The 21,442-nt window shown below is 37.4% G+C and overlaps 2 protein-coding genes across 9 annotated transcripts in view; one reads left to right on the top strand and one right to left on the bottom strand.

Annotated features, from left to right (window-relative positions):
* The window catches only part of LOC128020142 (PTB domain-containing engulfment adapter protein 1-like), a 197,137-nt gene that overhangs the window by 88,397 nt on the left and 87,298 nt on the right, over positions 1 to 21,442 (top strand). The gene's annotated exons all lie outside the window — the stretch shown is intronic.
* LOC128020148 (tissue factor pathway inhibitor 2) lies at positions 1,318 to 18,475 on the bottom strand. Its single transcript, XM_052606829.1, has 5 exons — positions 18,247 to 18,475; positions 10,893 to 10,976; positions 10,606 to 10,674; positions 2,584 to 2,748; positions 1,318 to 2,404 (listed from the first exon to the last, which is right to left on the bottom strand). The coding sequence occupies exons 1-5, from the start codon at positions 18,260 to 18,262 to the stop codon at positions 2,340 to 2,342; spliced, it is 399 nt and encodes a 132-aa protein (XP_052462789.1). The 5' UTR covers positions 18,263 to 18,475; the 3' UTR covers positions 1,318 to 2,339.

Below are 21,442 nucleotides of genomic sequence, written 5' to 3'. Positions count from 1 at the left end.
CAAACTAAACGCAGCCGAGAGGAATTATGATGTTGGAGATCGCAAGCTCCTGGCTATGAAAGCGGCATTCGAGGAATGGAGGCATTGGCTAGAGGGGGCTAAACACACCTTCACAGTCCTCACGGATCACCGCAACCTAGAATACCTCCGGTCTGCCAAACGCCTGAATCACAGACAAGCCAGATGGTCACTCTTCTTCACAAGATTCAACTTTCAAGTCACTTATCGTCCGGGCTCCCAGAATACCAAAGCAGACGCACTCTCTCGTCTCTACGAATCCAACAACCAAACCTCAGACCACGAACCCATCATCCCTTCCACTATCATTCTTGGACCCATCCAATGGGACATTATGACTGAGATCATTGAGGCCCAACGCATCGAACCTCCACCTCCTGAGACTCCCCAGAACCGCACATTCGTCCCTCAAACACTGAGACAACGAGTACTACATCAGGTCCACTCTACCCCAAGCTCAGGACACCCCGGTATAACCGCCACCATCCAGCTCCTATCTAACCGCTTCTGGTGGTCCTCAATGCAAACTGACACCATCAATTTCATTAGAAACTGTATCACTTGCAACACTAACAAATCCTCCCATCAATTACCCGCTGGTCTTCTTCAACCGTTACCCGTTCCTCAACGTCCTTGGTCCCACATAGCCATCGACTTTGTGACTGATCTGCCTCTCTCACAGGGCAAAACCACAATCCTATCCGTGATCGACCGCTTCTCCAAAGCCTGCCGCTTCATCCCATTACCCAAACTCCCAACTGCCTTCGAAACAGCAGAGGCACTTTGTGAGAATGTGTTTCGGTTCTATGGCCTCCTGGAGGACATTGTCTCCGATAGGGGTCCCCAATTTACCTCCAGGGTATGGTCGGCATTCTGCCAACAGTTGGGCATCAATGTCAGTCTCACATCAGGTTACCACCCACAATCCAATGGACAGGTCGAACGCCTGAACCAAGAACTCTCCCGTTTCCTCCGTTCCTACTGCAATCAGAATCAAAATGATTGGAGCCGCTTCCTGCTCTGGGCCGAGTACGCACAAAATTCCCTTCAAAAACCTTCCACTGGCATGACTCCCTTCCAGTGCATCCTAGGATTCCAACCTCCTCTCTTCCCATGGTCTGGCGAACCATCCGAATTACCTGCAGTGGATGCTTGGCTGAGACGCTGTGAGGAGACCTGGAACAGCGCTCATGTTCACCTTCTCCGAGCAGTTCGTCGGACCAGAACTCAGGCCAACCGACACCGCAGAGCTCATCCAGATTACCAGCCCGGACAATGGGTTTGGCTGTCCACACGGGATCTTCGCCTAAGACTACCATCCAAGAAACTTAGTCCCAGGTACGTGGGCCCTTTCAAAATCCTCCGTCAAATCACCCCAGTATCATTTAGACTATCTCTCCCATCTCATTACCGTATCTCACCCACCTTTCATGTCTCCTTGCTCAAGCCCGCTGGTGGACCGAGAGGATCGGAGAACCTAGAGGAGGCTGGTGACCAGAGAGCGCCTCCCCTCATCATCGATGGCCAGGAGGCCTATCAGGTACACGAAATCCTGAATTCACGTCGCCGGGGCCGAGTCCTACAGTATCTGGTCGATTGGGAGGGGTACGGTCCGGAGGAAAGGTCCTGGGTCAATGCTGATGACATACTGGATCCCACTCTTATCACGGACTTCCATCGAGATCACCCAGACAGACCCGCTCCTAGACCCCGAGGAAGACCCCGGCGACGATCACCTCATCGCGTCAGGAGCCGCTCGCAGGGGGAGGGCTCTGTCACAAACACAGCCTCTGTGGCTCTCTCCGATCACCACCAGAGGGAACCGTCACCTGAGTATTAACCTCCTTCAAACTACATTTCCCATACACCCCGTACCTGGGGCTGATTACCTGCACAGGTGTCGCTCATCTTCATCCCCTATTTAAGGAACTCTCCCTGTTCTCTCAAACGCGAAGTCTTGTTTTGCCCATGCAGACATTACCGAGCGTTTCCCCACTGTTGGATCTTCCGTGTATGACCTGGACTGTTTATTGGACTCTGATTCCCTGCCGCCTACCTTATCGACCTCTGCCTTGTTCTCTCGCCTCTGCCTGCCAGCCGCCAGCCCTGATTCTACGCTCTGTCAAGGTTTATGATTGTGATTTGTCTACGTGGTATCTAACGCCCCTGATTGACCTGTTTCTGTTTACTCTGTGGATTATTGAAATAAAGCTGCTTATGGATCATAACGTCTCTGACTCAGCGTTACAAGCACATGCTGCGGTTTCTTATTTTCTCTCCGAATAGTGATTTAGGATTTGGTATTGTGAAAAATATATGTTCTAGACAGATCGGGATAAGACATTTGATTTCCTCAACTTCATCCGCATGCGCCTCCTCCAGTGACCTGAAAGAAAAAAAAATTGAACATAAAGAATCAACAATAGATACAACTTTTCAACTTTTTTTTTTAATAGAACACAAGTTGGATGTTTAAGCATCATCATAACTGACGCTAAACTGCGGGGCTTTCCTCAATTGTAATATCAAACCCTCTGAAGTAAGCGAGGACTGCAGTAAACACACCTCTCATGCACATTCTTATGCAGTGTATCCTAGAGACAAAGTTGTTTTTGTTGCCTCCACAGCCAGTGTAGGGAAACATTTGGCATCTCTTAATCTTGGGGTTGTACACGTATCTCCTCTCAAAGCCATCACAATCACCTCTATCAATTGGACTCGAGCAGAATTCTGGGGGATTGCAACAACAATATGTTGGCAAAATCAACAGCAGTTAAAAAACACTTTATACACATTCAACTGAGACAGAAAACGATTATATTACATAATAAAATATAAAATATATATTAAAAAAATATCCATTTATATAGCGCTTTGTGTATTGTTGTACACCCAAAGCGCTTTTACAATCATGTGGGGGTTCTCTTCTCATCCACCACCAGTGTGCAGCATCCACTTGGATGATGCGACGTCAACCATAGGACAATGGCACCAGTGCGCTCACCACACACCAGCTACAGGTGGAGAGGAGAGAGAGTCATAAAGCTAATCAAGTGTTTTGGGATTATTAGGAGGCACTGATTGACAAAGGCCAAGGGGGCAATTTGGCCAGGACCCCTACTCTCACAAGAAGTGCCATTGGATTTTTAATGACCACAGAAAGTCAGGACCTCGGTTTAACTTCTCATCCTAAAGATGGTGCTTTCTGACAGTGTACTGTAGTGTCCCCATCACTATACTTTTGCGTTAGGACCCACACAGACCACAGGGTGAGCACCCCCTGCTGGCCTCACTAACACCTCTTCCAACAGCTATTCTCTTCTATTCTTTTTTTGACTTGTAAATGATTAACTAACAATCTGGTCAACATAAAAATATTTATTTGAAGCACAATTCTACAAAAAAGGTAACTTACTGCAAAAGTGTTGGTACTTAAAGTGATTCACTGAGCAGAAATTTAAACTTAAAACATCTCAAGATAAATCAAATAACAAGAAAATCCAAATTAAGTGTTTTAAGGGCTTCAAACTTAACATTGCATGGCTCAAAGTCTTATGGACTATCCTCCCTTGCAGACACATGCCCCTCGTTTGGCCTTCTTGACCAGCTGGCCACACTCTCTCTAGCAGCAAAATCTTCCAGACTTGGCCCCTCTACACTTCTTTCACTGTGTCTGAATGAAGGGATGCTCTAGTGTCTGATTTGAACAGCTAAACTAATACTACTGTTTCAGCAAATGAAAATAGTTAGGTTTTGCATGTAATAGCAAAGTGATTATATTTCATTTCTTTGCTTTATTGTGTTAATTTAGAAAATAATTATCTTAATCTTAAATGTTTTTTTTTTGTTGTTGTTTAAGTAACGACCAAGCTCATCGTGACTTGCCTAAAAATAAAATCTATAGATATAAAACAGTTCAAGCACATAACAATGTTTAAACGTTAAACCTAGATAAATGTGCACTTTATCCAATAGTTAATGCGGAGTTATGGAGGCACCAGCATGATCACTTTTTTTCAGTGGATATGGCATCATTTTTGGTCATTAAGGTAAGACTAATACATCATTCGTAACTGCAAAGGGTCTACTTTTTATTTGTGTGCACTCACAATATAAACAAGTTGTGCTTTTATCAAATAAGGAAAACAAACATGATACGCTTTCTGCTGTCTCGCCTTTAAGAGGAGTACAAAAATGAACCAAGACTCAGCGAATACATGCCACACAGACAAGATAAATATATCTATAGAAAGCTTTAAATGACTACTTAATGAAACAAAACAAAAATTATAAACATAATCCGTAAAGATGCACTTCTCTCCAAAGGCACGTCTAATGAGGAGATGATGAATCAGGCTTGGAAACTTCATCCTTGCGACACAGACTCAGAAAACACTAGTTTATTAGTAAATAATTCAAACATCTCCTTACTATTTCCCCGTGTCACATTTATGGTAATTTCTTCTGCCGGTGCTTTGCAGCAAGCTTAAAGCCTATTGAGTGTATTTGAATGCAGAACTGTTCAGCTGCGCTGACGGCACTAACGGGACACTAAACACTTTCGAGCTGCTCTTGGCAGTCATGGTAGCATAGTCTTGTGTTGTTTCCAACATCACTAATTTTGAAATTTTTTATTGTTGAGGATAACCCCTTGAGATGAAGCATCTCGTTTTCAAGGGGGTCCTCGAGACAACATAGAAATAATACAGCACATATACATTCATACACACAAAAGCTCTCCCTCATCCCACCTCATCCGCCCCTCATACATATAAATGTGGAATGACAGTACAAGGATAGGACATATGTATCTTAAATATGTATACATTCGCACACCTAAACCCATAATCACATTTAAAGAAATAATAAAGAAAAAAAAAAAAAAAAAAAAAAAAAACCGTCAAAAATGAGGAAAACATTTACAGCAACAATTTGCTTGCAGGTAAACAAAAAGAGATGTTTTGAAGGAACACAGGGAAGTAATTGATCTTAGAGACCCTGGCAGACTATTCCATTCTGAAGGGGCTTTAAATTTAAATGCACGTCTACCACTCTCCTTGAGAATATTGGGCACAGTAAAGAAGAAATATTCAGTATGTCTTAATCTATAGCTGGGTCTATAGGGAATTAAGTATTCCTTTAGGTAAGAAGGATAATCATAATGCACACATTTAAAAATGACCTGATACCAGTGATACTGTCTTCTGGCCTTTAGTGACAATAATTTCAGTGAGTCATACATTTCACAGTGATGAGTAGTAAATGGGCATCTTAGCACAAATCTACATATATTATTGAAAATAACATTCAATACTTTCAAGTTTGTTTCTGAGGTGTTTTGATAGACAACATCCGCATAGTCTAGTATGGGAAATATTAACTGCGACACAATTCGTAACCTAATCCTTTGAGTAAAACAGTTAATAGAGCGAAACAATATTCGCAAGTTACAATTAATCTTTTTTACAACAGAATTGATATGACATCTAAAAGAGAGTTGTGAGTCAAGCCATATGCCCAAATATTTAAGTTCATCAACTTGTAATAGTTGAGTATCGTCTAAAAATCTGAGTGACAAATTGTTAACTTGATTCTGTGTAGCTGATCTGGTGGGGAAGAGTATACTATATGACTTTTTTTTATTCAATAAGAGATGGTTAAATTGGAACCAAAGTTGAATAGTATTAAAGTTAGTTTGCAGTGAGGATTGAATCTTAGAAACAGACTTATTGGATGTATAAATCACTGTGTCATCTGCATATAGATGAATACAACAGTCTGAGCAAGTTAGAGGAAGGTCATTAATAAACAAAGAAAATAAGAGAGGCCCTAATGAGGAGCCTTGAGGAACACCTTTCTCCATTATTAAGGACTGCGATACACATCCATTAACATAAACACGCTGACTTCTACAATGGAGATAAGAATTAAACCAAAGAAGAGAGTGTCTAGACAGGCCTATTGCATATAATTTGTCAAGAAGCAAATAGTGATCGACCATATCAAAAGCCTTAGTTAGATCTATGAATATTGCACCGGTTGACATATTATTATCTAGAGAAGATGAAACATCGTTGGTAAATTTTAGAAGAGCAGTAGTTGTAGAAAAGTTTGGTCTGAAACCAGATTGATTTGGTGACAAAATAGAGAATTCATTAATATATTTAAATAATTGTTTGAATACTAGTTTTTCAAACACTTTTGCTATACTACTGATGATAGAGATAGGTCTATAGTTATTGAGATCAAGTGCATCACCACCCTTATGTATTGGTGTAACTCTGGCAGATTTCCACATTAATGGAACCACAGAAGTGGATAAGGATAAATTAAATAAATCTGATAGGGGAAATGCCAATACATGAGACGCAAGCTTGATAAACTTGATCTCCAGACCGTCAGGATCAGTACCATTACCTAACTTTAGTTCGGAGATTGCCTGTTGAACGTCAGTAGGATTTATAGTAGCAAATGAAAAGGAACTGTTAGGCTCATCTACCAAACTAGAGAAGGAAGAATAAGAAAATTGTGAGCTACAAATAGAGGAGAAATGTTGGTTGAAGGCATTGGTAACCGCGGAAGGATCACTGATAACCTGATCATTAACTATAATTTTGGTAGCAGTGGTTTTAGTGGACTTGTTTAATAATGCATTAAGACTTTTCCAGAACTTCTTAGGATTATTTAAACTATTAGACAAGGAGTTTTTGTAGTAATTTGATTTAGCATTTCTAGTTTTTGTCGTACACGCATTTCTTAATTGTTTATATACTGCCCCATCTACTGGGTCCTTTGACCGGCGGTACTTGTCCCATGCCTTATCTCTTTGTTTAAAAAGATTTAATAAGTCTGCATCAATCCATGGTAAGTGTCGGCCCTTAACCTTTATTGATATCCAAGGAGCATGTTTATCAATTACTTTAAGAACTTCCGTATAAAGAAAATTCCAAGCATCCTCAACAAATGGAATAAGATTAAACCTATTCCAATTTATATCTAATAAATCTTGGATAAAAACATCTGTGTTAAAATATTTGCTCTGTCTTACCCTGATCACTTTGGGTGGTAAACGAAGTAATTTAATTTTCCACACACAGAAAACCATTGAATGATCACTGAAGCAATCTGAAAGAACACCAGAATCAGTAATTCTATTAGAGTGGGTGACCAAAATCCAATCCAACAAAGATTTGGATCTATGGTCAACCCGAGTTGGTTCACTAATTAGTTGGGTCAGATTTAAACTTTCAATATAATTCCTATCATTTATAGATGACCGTTCTAACCAGTTAATATTGAAATCGCCTAGAATAATCATCTCGTTTGAGCTACCCACAGATTTAATAGTATTACCTATGCACTGTATTGACTCTGAAGGGGAGTTTGGGGGTCTGTAGATATTCCCTATAATCAACTGTTTGTTTACATGAAAACTAATTTTAACGAAAAGACATTCAAAGTATACAGGATTTTCCTTAGGGGATATTAACTCAGATAATAAAGTTGAAGAGACATAAGTGGCTACGCCTCCTCCACGAGTGCTCCTATCAGCTCTATACAGAACATAACCATCCAGTTTAATTTCCTCATCTAATATATTATTATTCAACCAGGTCTCAGACAGTGTGATAACATTAGGTTTATTATAGACAAGCCAGGCCCTTAAAAGATCAATTTTATGTGACAGACTTCTTATGTTCAGGTGGATAACAAATAAGCCTTTACCCATGTTAACTATTCAGAGCATGAAAGAACAGGTTGACTGGGGTGGGGTTGGAAGAGCAACATACACATAACCACGCATAACATACACACACACACTCACACACACACGCACGCGCTCTAGCGCACGCGAGTACAATCATAGACCAAATAGGCCAAAACATAACAGAATACAGATGCAATCTGCTAAGTTTTTTACTTGAATTACATGAGGTGAGAAAAAAAAAAAAAAAAAAAATAATATTAGATAACTTTTTCCTTCACAAACAATCATCTGAGTCAAACTGACTTCCAGACATTGATGGTAGGCTATATATGAATACATTGACCGATCTCATAAAGAATAAAATAAGATATGATAACAAAATATAACAAAATTGAACTAATCGGCCTGAGAGATAGATGACTCACTTCAATAAATGTGAGCCTTTCATGCCACAAATGACAACAGCAACAGAGTCAACTCAAATAATATTTTTCCTGGGTTAAACGAAACAATCAGTCATTCTGAGATTGAGCCTCGAAATCCCGAAGAAAGGACTCAGCATCTCCAGGACTTTTAAACAGGATTACTTTGCCCGCTGCAGTAATCCTCAGTGTGGCAGGATATTGGAGAGAATATTCCATCTTCAGTTCTCGGAATTTCTTCTTGATAGCATCAAATTGACGACGTTTTTGAGCAATGCCGGCACTGAAATCAGGGAAGATGTGGACGCGGTTGCCTTTGTACTTTAGTTCCTTCTTCTCACGCGAAAGGCGTAATATTAATTGTTTATCCTGGAGGCTAAGAAATTTCACGAGGATTGGCCTTGGCCCAACTTTCAGCTTATTCGTTTGTAGCGTGGTGGGAAAACGGTGGGCTCTCTCGATAACTGGTGGAACCATAAAGTTCTCTTTCCCCAGAAGTAACTGAATAAGCTCTCTCATGAAGCCAATGATGTCCTGACCCTCCGATTTTTCCGGAACATGCACAAAACGCAAGTTATATGCTCTACTACGATTCTCTGCATCCTCGACTTTATCACGCAGGTAAGAGTTTTCAGTTAATAATGTTTTCACATACTTTTGAAGTTCCGTTACGTTGTCTTCATTTGTGCTTACTCTTTGTTCAAGTTCAGACACATGATCACCAAGTGTGGACAGTGAGCCTTGTATTGTTTGTAAGCCAGATTGGATATTATCCATTTTCGCGTCAAAGTGAGAGAACATATCAATTTTCAGTTGCTGTATAGCGTCCCAGATTGATTGATTTGAAATCAGTGTTTGATCCATGATGAACTCAAGACACGCAGATCACAGGTTTGAGTAATGGAAGTGCAACAGACAAAGTTTCTTTGCAACAAGCAGAGGTTCAACTCGAGGTTCAACTCGTATTCAGTTAGCAGGATTATGTTTAAGGACATGAAAGGCCACAATGGTATAATTTAGCAGACTACACCTGACACGCGTGTTGCTCACTCCGCCATTTCCGCCATTTTTTTCCCCTTGTGAATGATGGATAATTGATTGATGGATGTCTAAAATATAAAAGTAAGGAGAAGTCTAAAACAGGCAGGAGGCCCGACCCACGTCTGAAGTATGATGTGAAAATTGGCCCGAAGCCGGACTCGAGGGGAGTAAAAAACTCAGGGGCCATCGGGCTCGGGCTGAAATGCAGGGCTCTGGTGTCTGTTGTAGAACCACAGGGAGACTTTCAGATTTGTGGAGACTTTTTTTCCCCCCTCGAATGCAGACTCGCACTCTACAGCCCTGTTATAATGCATTCATTTATGTTTGCCCTGCACTTCTGCTACACAATTAAATCACATCAGATCCCTATTGTTTTAAGATGTGAAAAAGTGACACTCTATTGACATTTTTATTGATGTTTAAAATATGATCCAAATGACTGCATCAATGTAATTTTCTACTAGTTTAAGATTAATTTTATGCTGTTCTAGCTGGAGTAACACTAGAATTGCGATTATGTATTTTTGTAGGCCAAATCTCAGAAACAAGTTAACATTTCAGCACTTTTGGTTCATCACCCATCAACTCACTGCTTTTACAGCCTGATTGTGTTTACAATAATGCCCTGGCAAACTATTCTAACTCAAAATGTCTAAATGTTTTTCAAATAAAGATTGTCATGTGACTATGGATCATTTATAGCCTGTTAAGTCAACTTGAATTTACATACTTGATCCACTAGATAGCAGTAAAATCTAAGCATTGTCATTCAGTGGAACCACAGAACATTTACACATTCAAGTCATCCTTTTAACCCAAAAGCAACTGTAATTAATTTGCAGTTACTTTTAACCCATAGTGAATTGCCAGTAATAAATTAGTAAAACAGAAAGCTGTCAAGATGGTGAAAATGGGGTAATTCACTTACTATACTTCATTAACCACTTTGATTAAGGCAAGAGGCAAATGTGAAGTAATATGAATAGCTCCCATTAACACATGGTAACCATATAAATACAGAAAAATTGCAAGTGTTTAATAGTTTGTTTGCAATTTCCCTCTAGAGCCCAAATCCCAAGAAGAGGAAATTTAACACAACAAAATATACTTGCAACTGATATTCAGGTTTTATATTTCAAAACTGAGTATTAATGTTACTAAACCACATATTTGACACAGATTTCTGTGCAATCTGTGTGCCAAACAAGGATGTCATGTGCCCTGGGGCTGCGGAGCAGAGAGCAGCTCTTAACTGTCAAAAGAAACAGGAGGAGGCAGAAAAAATGGCTGCTGCTGCCCTCTGGACTCAGACAAACAGACTGTCTGATGCGGAGGCACAGCTGTCTGGAACCCGCTGCCTGTGTGTGTGTGTGTGTGTGTGTGTTTGTACACGTGTGTGAGATGTGTGACTCTCACCTGCTTCCTGTGCAGATGGTTTGTACACTCTCCGCGTTGGCAAATGTGATGCATTCAATGGAGCTTCAACTAAAAATAACCAAATACACAAATTCTAAATAAGATTCATATGAAAAGTTGTAATGGTATTTCTGCGATGACAATAATAACACTAATGGTCCAACGAAAATCCAAAACAAACCCCCCCAAAAAAGAAAAAAAAAAAGAGTGCACCCTTAAATACAGATCACTGCAGGATGTCCATTACAAATAAAAAGGTTTTCTGCTGGATGTGTCACTCATCTCACCATGTTTAGCGAGAGGTTCTGTCTTGGGCTTGGGTTCTTCTTCTGGCTTTAATGGAGCATTTTGTTCCATGTGGTTTGTGGCAGCTAAAAAGAGGAAGGAAATTGAAAAACATGATCATATTTGTTGTCCTCTTGTTATAGAGAAGACTTTCTCTGTCAGGTTGCACTATTAGCACTATAATCACATTTCCTCTCTGTGTTTTTCAAGGATTAGTAGTTCTAGGGTGACTATAAATCCTCTTTTTCCCAGTCATATCCAGATGAGAATTCGCAACCTTCCAAAAAATGTCCAGCTTTAGGCTTTGGTTTCCTATTGTTTTCTTACCTGTTGAAGGTAATGACTGAAAAGTAGTTAGCAAGTAGGCATTGTGCATTATTGACCAGTCATGGCATGCAAGAAGGTGGGATCATATGCATGCAATAATGTAGGAGGACTGTAGAGAGCATGTCAATAGGAAAACAAAGCCAGAACCTGGACATTTTTTAATTTAATTCTATGTATTCTACCTTTTGTTTTTCAACTTGTGTAAAGTAGTGAAGTGGTTTTATGGCTATATTTTTCTTTTTCATTTTAGTTGCTCTTTTAGCACATTTTACCTAAAAAAAAAAAAAATAGAGTAGAAACAAATTTCACTCAGAAATTGGTAGTACATTTCACAAACAATTGCATTGAATGTGAAATTTTGAAGAAGAAAAACTGAAATAACTTTTATTTACAAATTTGAAAAACTAATTTATAAATAGTTTTATAATAATTATGTAGTTTTATAACTAATTTCTAATATATATCCCTGTACCATCTTAGATATTTTTATTTTTTTTCTTCCAATCTTCTCTCTGACCTTTAACAGGCAGCTGTCCCTCTAAGACATCTGTGTAAATGCCCTCTTCACATGTGGAACTGGATATAGTGCTGTGCTGCTCCAGCACACAAGCTGTTTGCTGTCAGGTCCAGAATAGCTTTTAATCACCTTATCAGCCAAGGATAGTTTGATTCTTAATGATATGACCCTTTTAGCACTAAATGTGCTGAGAAATTTTCTGTATTTGCAGTTCTGCACTGACTGTGACCGTTCGAATTATCAAACAGACAAAAATAAAACAGAATGTGGACTGAATTAGAACCAGCTGAATTAAAAGGTCTAATTGCACTATGGAATGAAGATTATTCAGACCAGAATACAAAAGGGCTGTAACCTTACATGACTCAGAGCTTGAGCAAATCAGTATGTCATTATTGAAAATTGCATAGAAGAGAAATGTTGTGTTGCTGGTACATACGTAGACATCTCTCATGGCATTCTTTTATGGTCTTGAAGTTGTTGGCATTCCCAAAGCAACCACCATAAAAGAATAGCTTGCATCTCTGGCTCTTGAAATCAAAAAAATAATGAGGCACCAGTCCTCGACATGGTCCCGGCTCATCCTCCAGATGGCATGGACTCTTTTCCGTTTGTTTGTTTGTTTTTTAAAGGATATTTTTCAGCAACTTTAGACATAAAAGTAAATTAAAAGTGTTAGATGTGAAAATCTTTTACCCCACACTTAGGTTAAAAGGCTCACTAGCACAGGCAAAAGGCAGTTTTCACCAATGCTTCCTTTTTTTGGGTGAACTATTCCTTTAATTTTACAGCTCAGGAATATAAAAGCTTTTTACAGCTTTGTACACCATTTATATGCATGAATTACATAATGAGAACACAAGTAACATCTGCACATATTAATACAGATATTAAATATTTCATGATTAAACTAGACAAATATGGGAATTGCATTCTAAAGCAGTGGCTTTCAGCGGAACCTTAACAAACACCTTGGCCATAAGCCATAGACAGTCTGGAGTGACTGATGTATTCTAGCTCCATCTTCAGCACATACCCTGTTGATTAATTAATGTCTGGATTCCAAAATTCCACTGATTAAAAAAAACCCACTTAATTTCCAGCCATGTTTTTGTTGCCATGTTGATGTCATAAAGGTGTAGTTTACCCTAAAATAAAATGTAACACTGTCAGACTTTATTTGCATTACTGTGTTGCTAAAAAGTGGTTTATCCCAGTCATTTAAAAACTACTTTAAATAAAACACTTTGCTATACAAATTAAGTTGGAGAATTCATCAGGATGAAACTAGATACTGTGTTCTAATATACTACGCCCCAGACAGCTGTCCTGACCGAGAGCGGTAGATGAATGCTAAGTAAGCTTAGAAAATGACCACTCATACAGCATTGATCTAGAATTCATATTTACAAGGACACTTAATAAACTGAATTAAATTAACTGAATGGAATGCTAAAAATAAATGATGCAGTTTTATATGGTCATAGTTAATATAGCAGAAGTGTAGATGGGCTGCATCTAAAACGCTTACCAAAATGAATAATTCAAAACTGCCGTTCCCCTGAACAGCTTCTTGGGTGCTTTTTAGGAAAGGAGATTGTCTTGATGCTAGTTTCTGTCATTGCATGTCTCATATACTCACAAGGACAGAACTTAAGCATGTCGTTATGTTTAACTGAGTGCTCATTAAAAAAAGATGGCAGTAAGGAAGGTACTTTCAGGTACATTCTGGGCCACCAGAGCAACTACCATTGAAATGAATGTCAATGCTAAATGGTTAACTCAAGACATAAAAGACCTCATTTGGCTTAAACAAACTGCAATCCAATCTATTGCCACTTGAGGCACAACAATTACACACATCACCGTGTGTAAAATTTAAAGCTAAATATATGTAAAGAAACAGAATCAGTTTTCTAGGGGTGAAAAATAATTAGAAAATGATCTTTCTCTCCTAGTTTGTCTGTCTCTTTCTCTCTTTCTCACTTCTCTTTATAGGGCACTGATGAATTGATTCACTAGATGGAGACATTTATCATTCATATCTCACAGTGGTTTATTAATTGATGTTTGTTCCATATACTCAGTGATTCCCATTGAATCCTGAATTTTAAGTGCTTAAAAGGAAACAGTGAGAGCTTGTTTAATTGTTGCCTTTTCATTTAGAAGATGCTTTTATCCAAAGTGACTTTCAAATTAGGAACTTAACAAGCAAGAGCCAAAAATACTCACAGTAATGCAATGCAATGTTACAGTGCAGAGAAAACTGTGAGCAAGATGAGTTATATATATATATATATATATATATATATATATATATATATATATATTATTATCATTAATTGCTTGGTTTGTTTGTCTTTTTATTTTGAGTTTACTTTCTTTTGTTACTTGTTATGTTTATGTTTGAAATAAAGCATTCATTCATACATATATATGAAAAAACGTATACAAGTCGCACCGGACTATAAGTCACATTTATTTAGAACCAAGAGCGAAGAGAAAACATTACCGTCTACAGCCGCGAGAGGGCGCTCTATGATTTCAATAGTAGACTACAGGAGCAGTGAGCAGCATAGAGCGTCCTCTGGCGGCTGTAGACGGTAATGTTTTCTCTTGGTTCATTTCTCTTGGTTCATGTCAAATTAATTTTGATAAATAAGTCGCACCTGACTATAAGTCGCAGGACCAGCCAAACTATGAAAAAAAGTGTGACTTATAGTCCGGAAAATATGGAAAATATATATACACACACACACACACACACATATAAAGAAGGTTATGGTTTAGGTCTGTCATGAGCCATTTCATGGAGGTTGTTATTGTCAATCTTGCACTCATGAAGAAACTTTTCCATGCACTCTTTAAAAAAGAGTGCTTTTGAAGGTTCTATGAAGAAACTTTAACATCTGCTAAACATTTCCACAAAAGGTCCCTAACAGTGGAAAAAGGTTCTTTAGATTTTACATTTTCTTCACACTAAGATAAAAAATGATTCTTCTAAGAACTCATCACTGAAGAGTTCTTTGAATGGCATCACTGTGAAATAACCCCTTTGGAACCTTTCATTTTAAGACTGTAGAACCTCTTTATTGCACAATAAGGTTCTTAATAGCGGAAAAAGGGCTATTTAGATTCTTATAATGTTGTTCACTCTAAAAAAAAAATGGTTCTTTTAAGAACTGATCACTGAAAGGTTCTCTTGGGACCCCAAAATTGCCCTGCTGGAGGCAGTAACATCAGAGAGTTTACCAAGACGAGTGTGACATAAACCCTCTTTGGTTCATCGAAGATCAGATGCCATGCTGTTAGGTTTAAAGGGTTAAATGTTCCCTCTATTACTAGAAAAAGCAAGTTTGGTGGCTGCAGAAATTAGAAAATGAATTGGCAGAGCTGAAAATAATCAGGGACATGTGGTGAAGAGTGAAGAAGAAATGAATCCAAACACAGCAGTCAATTTCCTCTTCTGCCTCCATGGGGGGAACTTTGGCAATACTTTGCAGGCATTTACGAGAGCTCAGGTCCTTGGAGGTGTTTTTCCAAGTGGCAAAGTTTCTGATTTCCCCACTCTGTGGCTGTGATGGGATTGAGGCTTGTTTAGCAGTCACATGACGCAATCTGTTTTGTACTGATTATTATGATGACCTCTCACAGGAGGCGATGTTGCAGGAGCCCTTCCAATTCACAATGACCCCCACTGGAAAGCGTAATTAAATATGACTCACCCAACCAACCAAAGTGCTGTAAATAATCCATTGTGGCCTGACTTTACTGTGAACCGCACATTTGTCCTTGTTTTAACAGGAAAAGGACCAAGAGTTCCTCATTATTCTTGCAGAAATAATCTGATTGCCTAAATGGAATCTTCCATCTCTCTCATCTCAGCCTTGGCTTGTTGCCATGGATTTGACTCTGTCCTCAAGTCATTTTCATTTTTGCTTTTATATACTAATTTAATGCCAATATTAGAAATTAAACATTTTAATATTTGGTGCGTTTTATTTTCCTTGCTTTAGAATTATTGTATTCATTAAAGTTGTCTGAACAAAACATGTGCTCTTCTGATCTTGGCCCGATGTTTTTAAAAGTATCTATCATGCTCTTTACAAAGTAATCTAGTGTAGGTTATAAATTATGACACTTGTGGAGTAATAAACTGATCCATAATTGCAGTACCGCACCAATGCGTTACATTATTGTTTTTTTATGGGCAGTTAATGAGTTGTTGGGAACAACTCCCTCATGTTGAACTCTTCACTCTTCCCATAAAAGTATATGTTGGAAAGTGTGTTATTTCTAAGCTTATAAAAAAAAAAAAAAACAAAGGGTAGTTTTGGATACTGATTGGTCAATACAAAATTCCAGCCATTATAAAGCACAGATATGACGCACTGTCCAACACCCACATCACTGTGCTGCACCCATAGACTCATGTACAACATGTTATTGATTACATGTCAGTGAGTACACTGGGGTCCAATACAGTAAAAAATACACATTTAAAATCGTGTTTAAAAATAAAAATTTGGGGAGATAAGGGAAGGAAGACATTCTGAAAATATTTGCACTCAAGTTGTGATATGCTGATTAAAAAAAAAGAAAAAAAAAAAAAAGATTAAATTAGAAATAATCTTATTTTACAAGTTTGTATATTACACACACACAATTTATTGTTGCATCCCTAATATACACTTTCGTTTAAAAGTTTGGGATCAGTAATGTTTTAAAAGAAGACTCTTATGCTCATCAAGGCTGCAATTATTTACATTTACATTTAGTCATTTAGCAGATGCTTTTATCCAAAGCCACTTACAAATGATGAAAGTGGAAGCAATCAAAATCAACAAAAAGAGCAATGATATATAAGTGCTATAACAAGTCAAGCATAAGAATAGTGAGTGATAAAGTTAGAGGGTCAAATAAAGATGGAAGAGATGTTTTTTAAGCCGATTCTTGAAGATGGCTAAGGACTCAGCTGCTCGGATTGAGTTGGGAAGGTCATTCCACCAGGAGGGAACATTTAATTTAAAAGTCTGTAAAAGTGACTTTGTGCTTCTTTGGGATGGCACAATCGAGCGACATTCACTTGCAGAACGTAAGCTTCTAGAGGGCACATAAGTCTGAAGTAACAAATTTAGGTAAATGGGTGCAGAGCCAGTGGTAGTTTTGTAGGCAAACATCAATGCCTTGAATTTTATGCGAGCAGCTATTGGAAGCCAGTGCAAGAGAGCATTGCAATAGTCCAGCCTGGACAGAACAAGAGCTTGAATAAGGAGTTGTACAGCATGTGTTTTTGATCAAAAATCTGTAATCTTGCAAAATGTTATTACAATAATAATAAATAATGGTTTTTATTTTAATATCCTTTGTAATATAATTTATTCTTGTGATGCAAAGCTGAATTTCCATCAGCCATTACTCTTGTCTTCAATGTCACATCACCCTTAAGAAACCAATATGCTGATTTATTATTAGAATTATCAATGTTGGCAACAGTTGTGCTGCCAAATATGTTTTTGCAAACTGCAATACTTTTTTCAGGATTCTTTGATGAATAAAAATGTTAAAAAGAACAGCATTTTTTTTTTCAAAATATAATTTTGTATTCTAATATTCTAAATATTCTAATAATATAAATCTTTGCTATCACTTCTTAAAAATGTCAAAAAAAGAAAGAATAAAAATTTACTGACCCCAAACTTTTGAACTGTAGTGTATATTGTTAGAAAAGATTTAGAATAAATGCTCTTCTTTTAAACGTCTTATTCATCAAAAAATCCTGAAAAAAGTATCACATGCAGGTTCCAAAAAAAAAAAAAAAAAAAAAAAATTAGCAGCACAACAGTTTCCAGCACTGATAATAAATCAGCATATTGAAAGTTTTCTGAAGGATCATGTGACACTGAAGACTAGAATAATAATGATTAAAATTCAGCTTTGCATCACATGAATAAATTAGATTTTAATGTATATTAAAATAGAAAAACTTTATTTTCATCATACATCATAATAATAATTCACAATATTATTTTTTCCCTGTTTTTCTGATCAAATAAATGCAGCCTTGATGAACATAAGAAACTCCTGTAAAAAATATTCAAAATTATTCTGATCCCAAACATTTGACCGGTAGTATATACAGTGCCCTCCATTATTATTGGCACCTTTGTTAAATATGAGCAAAGGCGGATGTGAAAATAAATCTGCATAATTTATCCTTTCGATCTTTCAATTGAAAAATTCACAATATTCTAACCCATCATTAAATTAGAAAAAATTTAAGTGGGGTGAATATCTCATTGTGAAATAAATGCTTTCTCTAGTTCACGTTGGCCATGACCCAGTCTGGGACAGGCCATCCAATATACTGAGTGAAAATGAAATTGACTAACACAAAGGACACATCCTCATTCTGAAAGATGCGTTGAGTTTAAAGGTTATTTTAAAAAGTCATGTGTGTATTTATTTTTGTTTGTCATAGAATAGCACAAGTCAGTTAAAGATTGCCTTACCTTTCACAAGACACATTTCCTCACACTCCTGTAGGGTCTTGAAATTGTTTGCATTGCCTTGACAGCCTCCGTATTCAAAGAGCTCACAGCGACCTGTGTCAAAGTTAAAGTAGAACCTGTCCTTTATTGCCTTGCATGGCCCTTCGTCTTTCTTCAGGGTGCATGAATGATGGAATATGTGGACTTCAGACCCCACTCCATCTGCTGAGGGTGGAAGGAAGCCAGAAGTTATAATTTGCTCCAGATATAATTCACAAAACTCTCTGTGGTAAATTGAAGCCAACTATAAGCTATCACCTAAGGCTTTGTAGGGGGTGAAAGAGCTTTCTGGCACTGGAAATTTACTATACACCTACTTTTAATAGAGCTAGAGCTCAAAGAGATCTCATTGACATGGCAGACTGTAGATCTGAGGGATCGGACAAATTTGCCCTTGGTGTTTAACGCTTGGTTAAATCAGGATGAACCTCCTACACTCTTCCACTCTCAAGCCAACGAGGAAGATAAAGCACTCTTTCATCAATATAATTTTGGATGGTTTAAATCAAAAAGATTTAGCTTTTCCCCAGGAATAGGTTCTTAATCCCTACCAAGAACCGACCATATTAGTTTGTTCTAAGAGCATCCTGAGTGAAGTGAACTCTGCTGTACTTCCTGTTCACACAACAAGGACTGAATCCAAAGTGCCACAGACTAAAGTAACAGATGGTCTTGGACTTGAGTGATGACATCCTGCAGGCAGTTGGATCACTTATCCTGTCACATCCTGATGTTCATCTCCTCACTCTTCTCCACTCAGAAATCCTCTCTCAATGCTTTCCTCGGGTTGAGAGAGTTCTTAGGTATTCCACATACTCTGGATAAAATTATTTCTTGCACAAAAGCAGGAAACCCACACATCTATAGCATACGTCTTGATGGGTTTGACATTGAAGGAAAATAGTAATAGCATCAATATTTTTACATGCATCATTATTAAATGCAGACAGGTATGAATGCTCATAGAGGCTACATTTATATTGTAATGTTACAATTGAAAATTACTGTTCTATTTTAATATGTTTTACATTATATAATTTATTAATTACTGTAGTCCTATAATGATTATCTGCTTTATAAAATAATTTATTCCAGTGATGCAAAGCTGAATTTTCAGCATCATTACTCCGGTCTTCAGTGCCTCATGATCCTTAAATAATCCTTCCAATATACTGATTTGGTGCTCAAAAAACATTACTTATAATTATCAATGTTGAAACAGCTGTGCTGCTTAATAGTTTTATGAAAATGTTTATACATTTTTACGGGACTTTTTGAGGGATAAAAGTTCAGAGGAACAGCATTTATTTGAAATAAAAATTCTTTGTAACATTATAAATCTCTTTATTGTCACATTTGACCAAATGAATGTGTCACTGCTGAATAAAAGTATTCGTTTAAAAAATAAAATCTTCAAATTTATGAACAGCAATGCAATTTGACCTTTGGAGACTTTACAGAATTTGATCCTTTGGTAAAACAGAGCAGTTGGCACACTGTTGAAAACTCTTTTGTAACTCTTGCATATGGGATTTCCACAAGAGAAAAAAAAAAAAAACATTATGTATGTGTATATATAAAATATAATATATATTTGCACACACACACACACCATAAAATATAAAAAGTCCTGCACATTGTCATGTGTAGCTTGAGAAACTAGAGCATTTAACAGGATATATTTTATTGTTTTCTATCTAACCATAAGCTATTATGAAGATTAAAAAAAAAATCTGAACTAAGATAATAACAATAATTACATAAGCCAAAATTGCAAAGGACATGTTCTCATTTCCATGGACACAGCAGCTCTTTAAAGATGAGTTCTTGTGTACATCCTTTCCAATTTAATTGTTTTTAAATGTAATATTTAAACATGCAATTTCAGTGTATCATAACACAGACAATAGCTGGACCTGCAGACTGTCCCCAAAGAACTTATGTCTATAATGGAAAAACAGATCTGTTCAAATTTAAACTGCCAGATGCTTTTTTACTCCAGCATGAATTTTCTGTTCTGCTTGGATTCACCTCAATTTGGATAGTGGTCAGAACAACCCAAAACTGTCGCTTTGCCAAACTCATTGTCAATGCTGAGCTCGGGCAAACTGCCCCATGTTGAGACTCAGCCTTTGCTTGTTTTATATACATCCTGAAAGAAAGCTGTTGATTTCATCTCAAGGTGGAATTTAGCACATTGGTCAGTTTTTGAGTAAAACATTCATGAACTCTCAGTCTGATGGAAAGCTCAATGCATGTAAATATCTGTTTACAGATGTCAACATGTCATGTTGGCTCAATGTTTGCTTTTAGTTACCTGAGCAACAGTGCAATGATTAATAAAAATGTCTACAGTGGATCTGACTGCAACACAAGGACACTGTAAAACTATAAGTGGCAACGTATTTGTCATTTATGAATTAGTAACCAGTGAGTCAGTTTTAACGTAAGCCCTTTTTCATTACGTGGCATATTAAGAACTGTCCATTTGTCATATTACTGATACATTTACAGATCTGTGTGTTAGAGAGTAGTCACAGAAACAGAGGTTTTATAGTATGAGGATATGATTATACTGAGGTCTATACACTGGGTATGATTATCAGATTTAGTCAGCAGATACCGTTCAAAGAGTACAGTCCATGGGGACAGTCACTATATATATATATATATATATATATATATATATATATATATATATATATATATATATATATATATATATATATATATATATATACTGAAGGAGTGGATGCCGAGTGAACATATCCTTCATACTGATATTAATTATATTATTACATGATTTCTTGTTTGACTATTAATCAAGTTATGGCAAGAGTGAAATGTGTAACCTTATGTGCGCTTATGAGATATTAAAGAATCATATATATATATATATATATATATATATATATAATTTGTATACACACAAACACTGTTGCCGCCAGATCTCGATTGCCAGAAAACACACATGCAAATCTGGTGTTACTGAACTGAATCATTTATTTGATGACTTGTAATGCAAGGGAGTTGTCTGGTTATCTTGAAAAATTTTATAAGATGACCTTAACTGCAAGAAAAATGACTGTGTTCAAACTGGTTTCCAGAAGGCTCCTCCTGTGTGCCACTGGTTGAGTTGTGCTGGGCTAGGAGGGAA

The sequence above is a fragment of the Carassius gibelio genome, chromosome A9, assembly GCF_023724105.1.
Source record: "Carassius gibelio isolate Cgi1373 ecotype wild population from Czech Republic chromosome A9, carGib1.2-hapl.c, whole genome shotgun sequence".
NCBI lineage: Eukaryota > Metazoa > Chordata > Actinopteri > Cypriniformes > Cyprinidae > Carassius > Carassius gibelio.
Note: the sequence above shows the minus strand (reverse complement) of the source record. Positions and strands in the feature narration are given on the sequence as shown.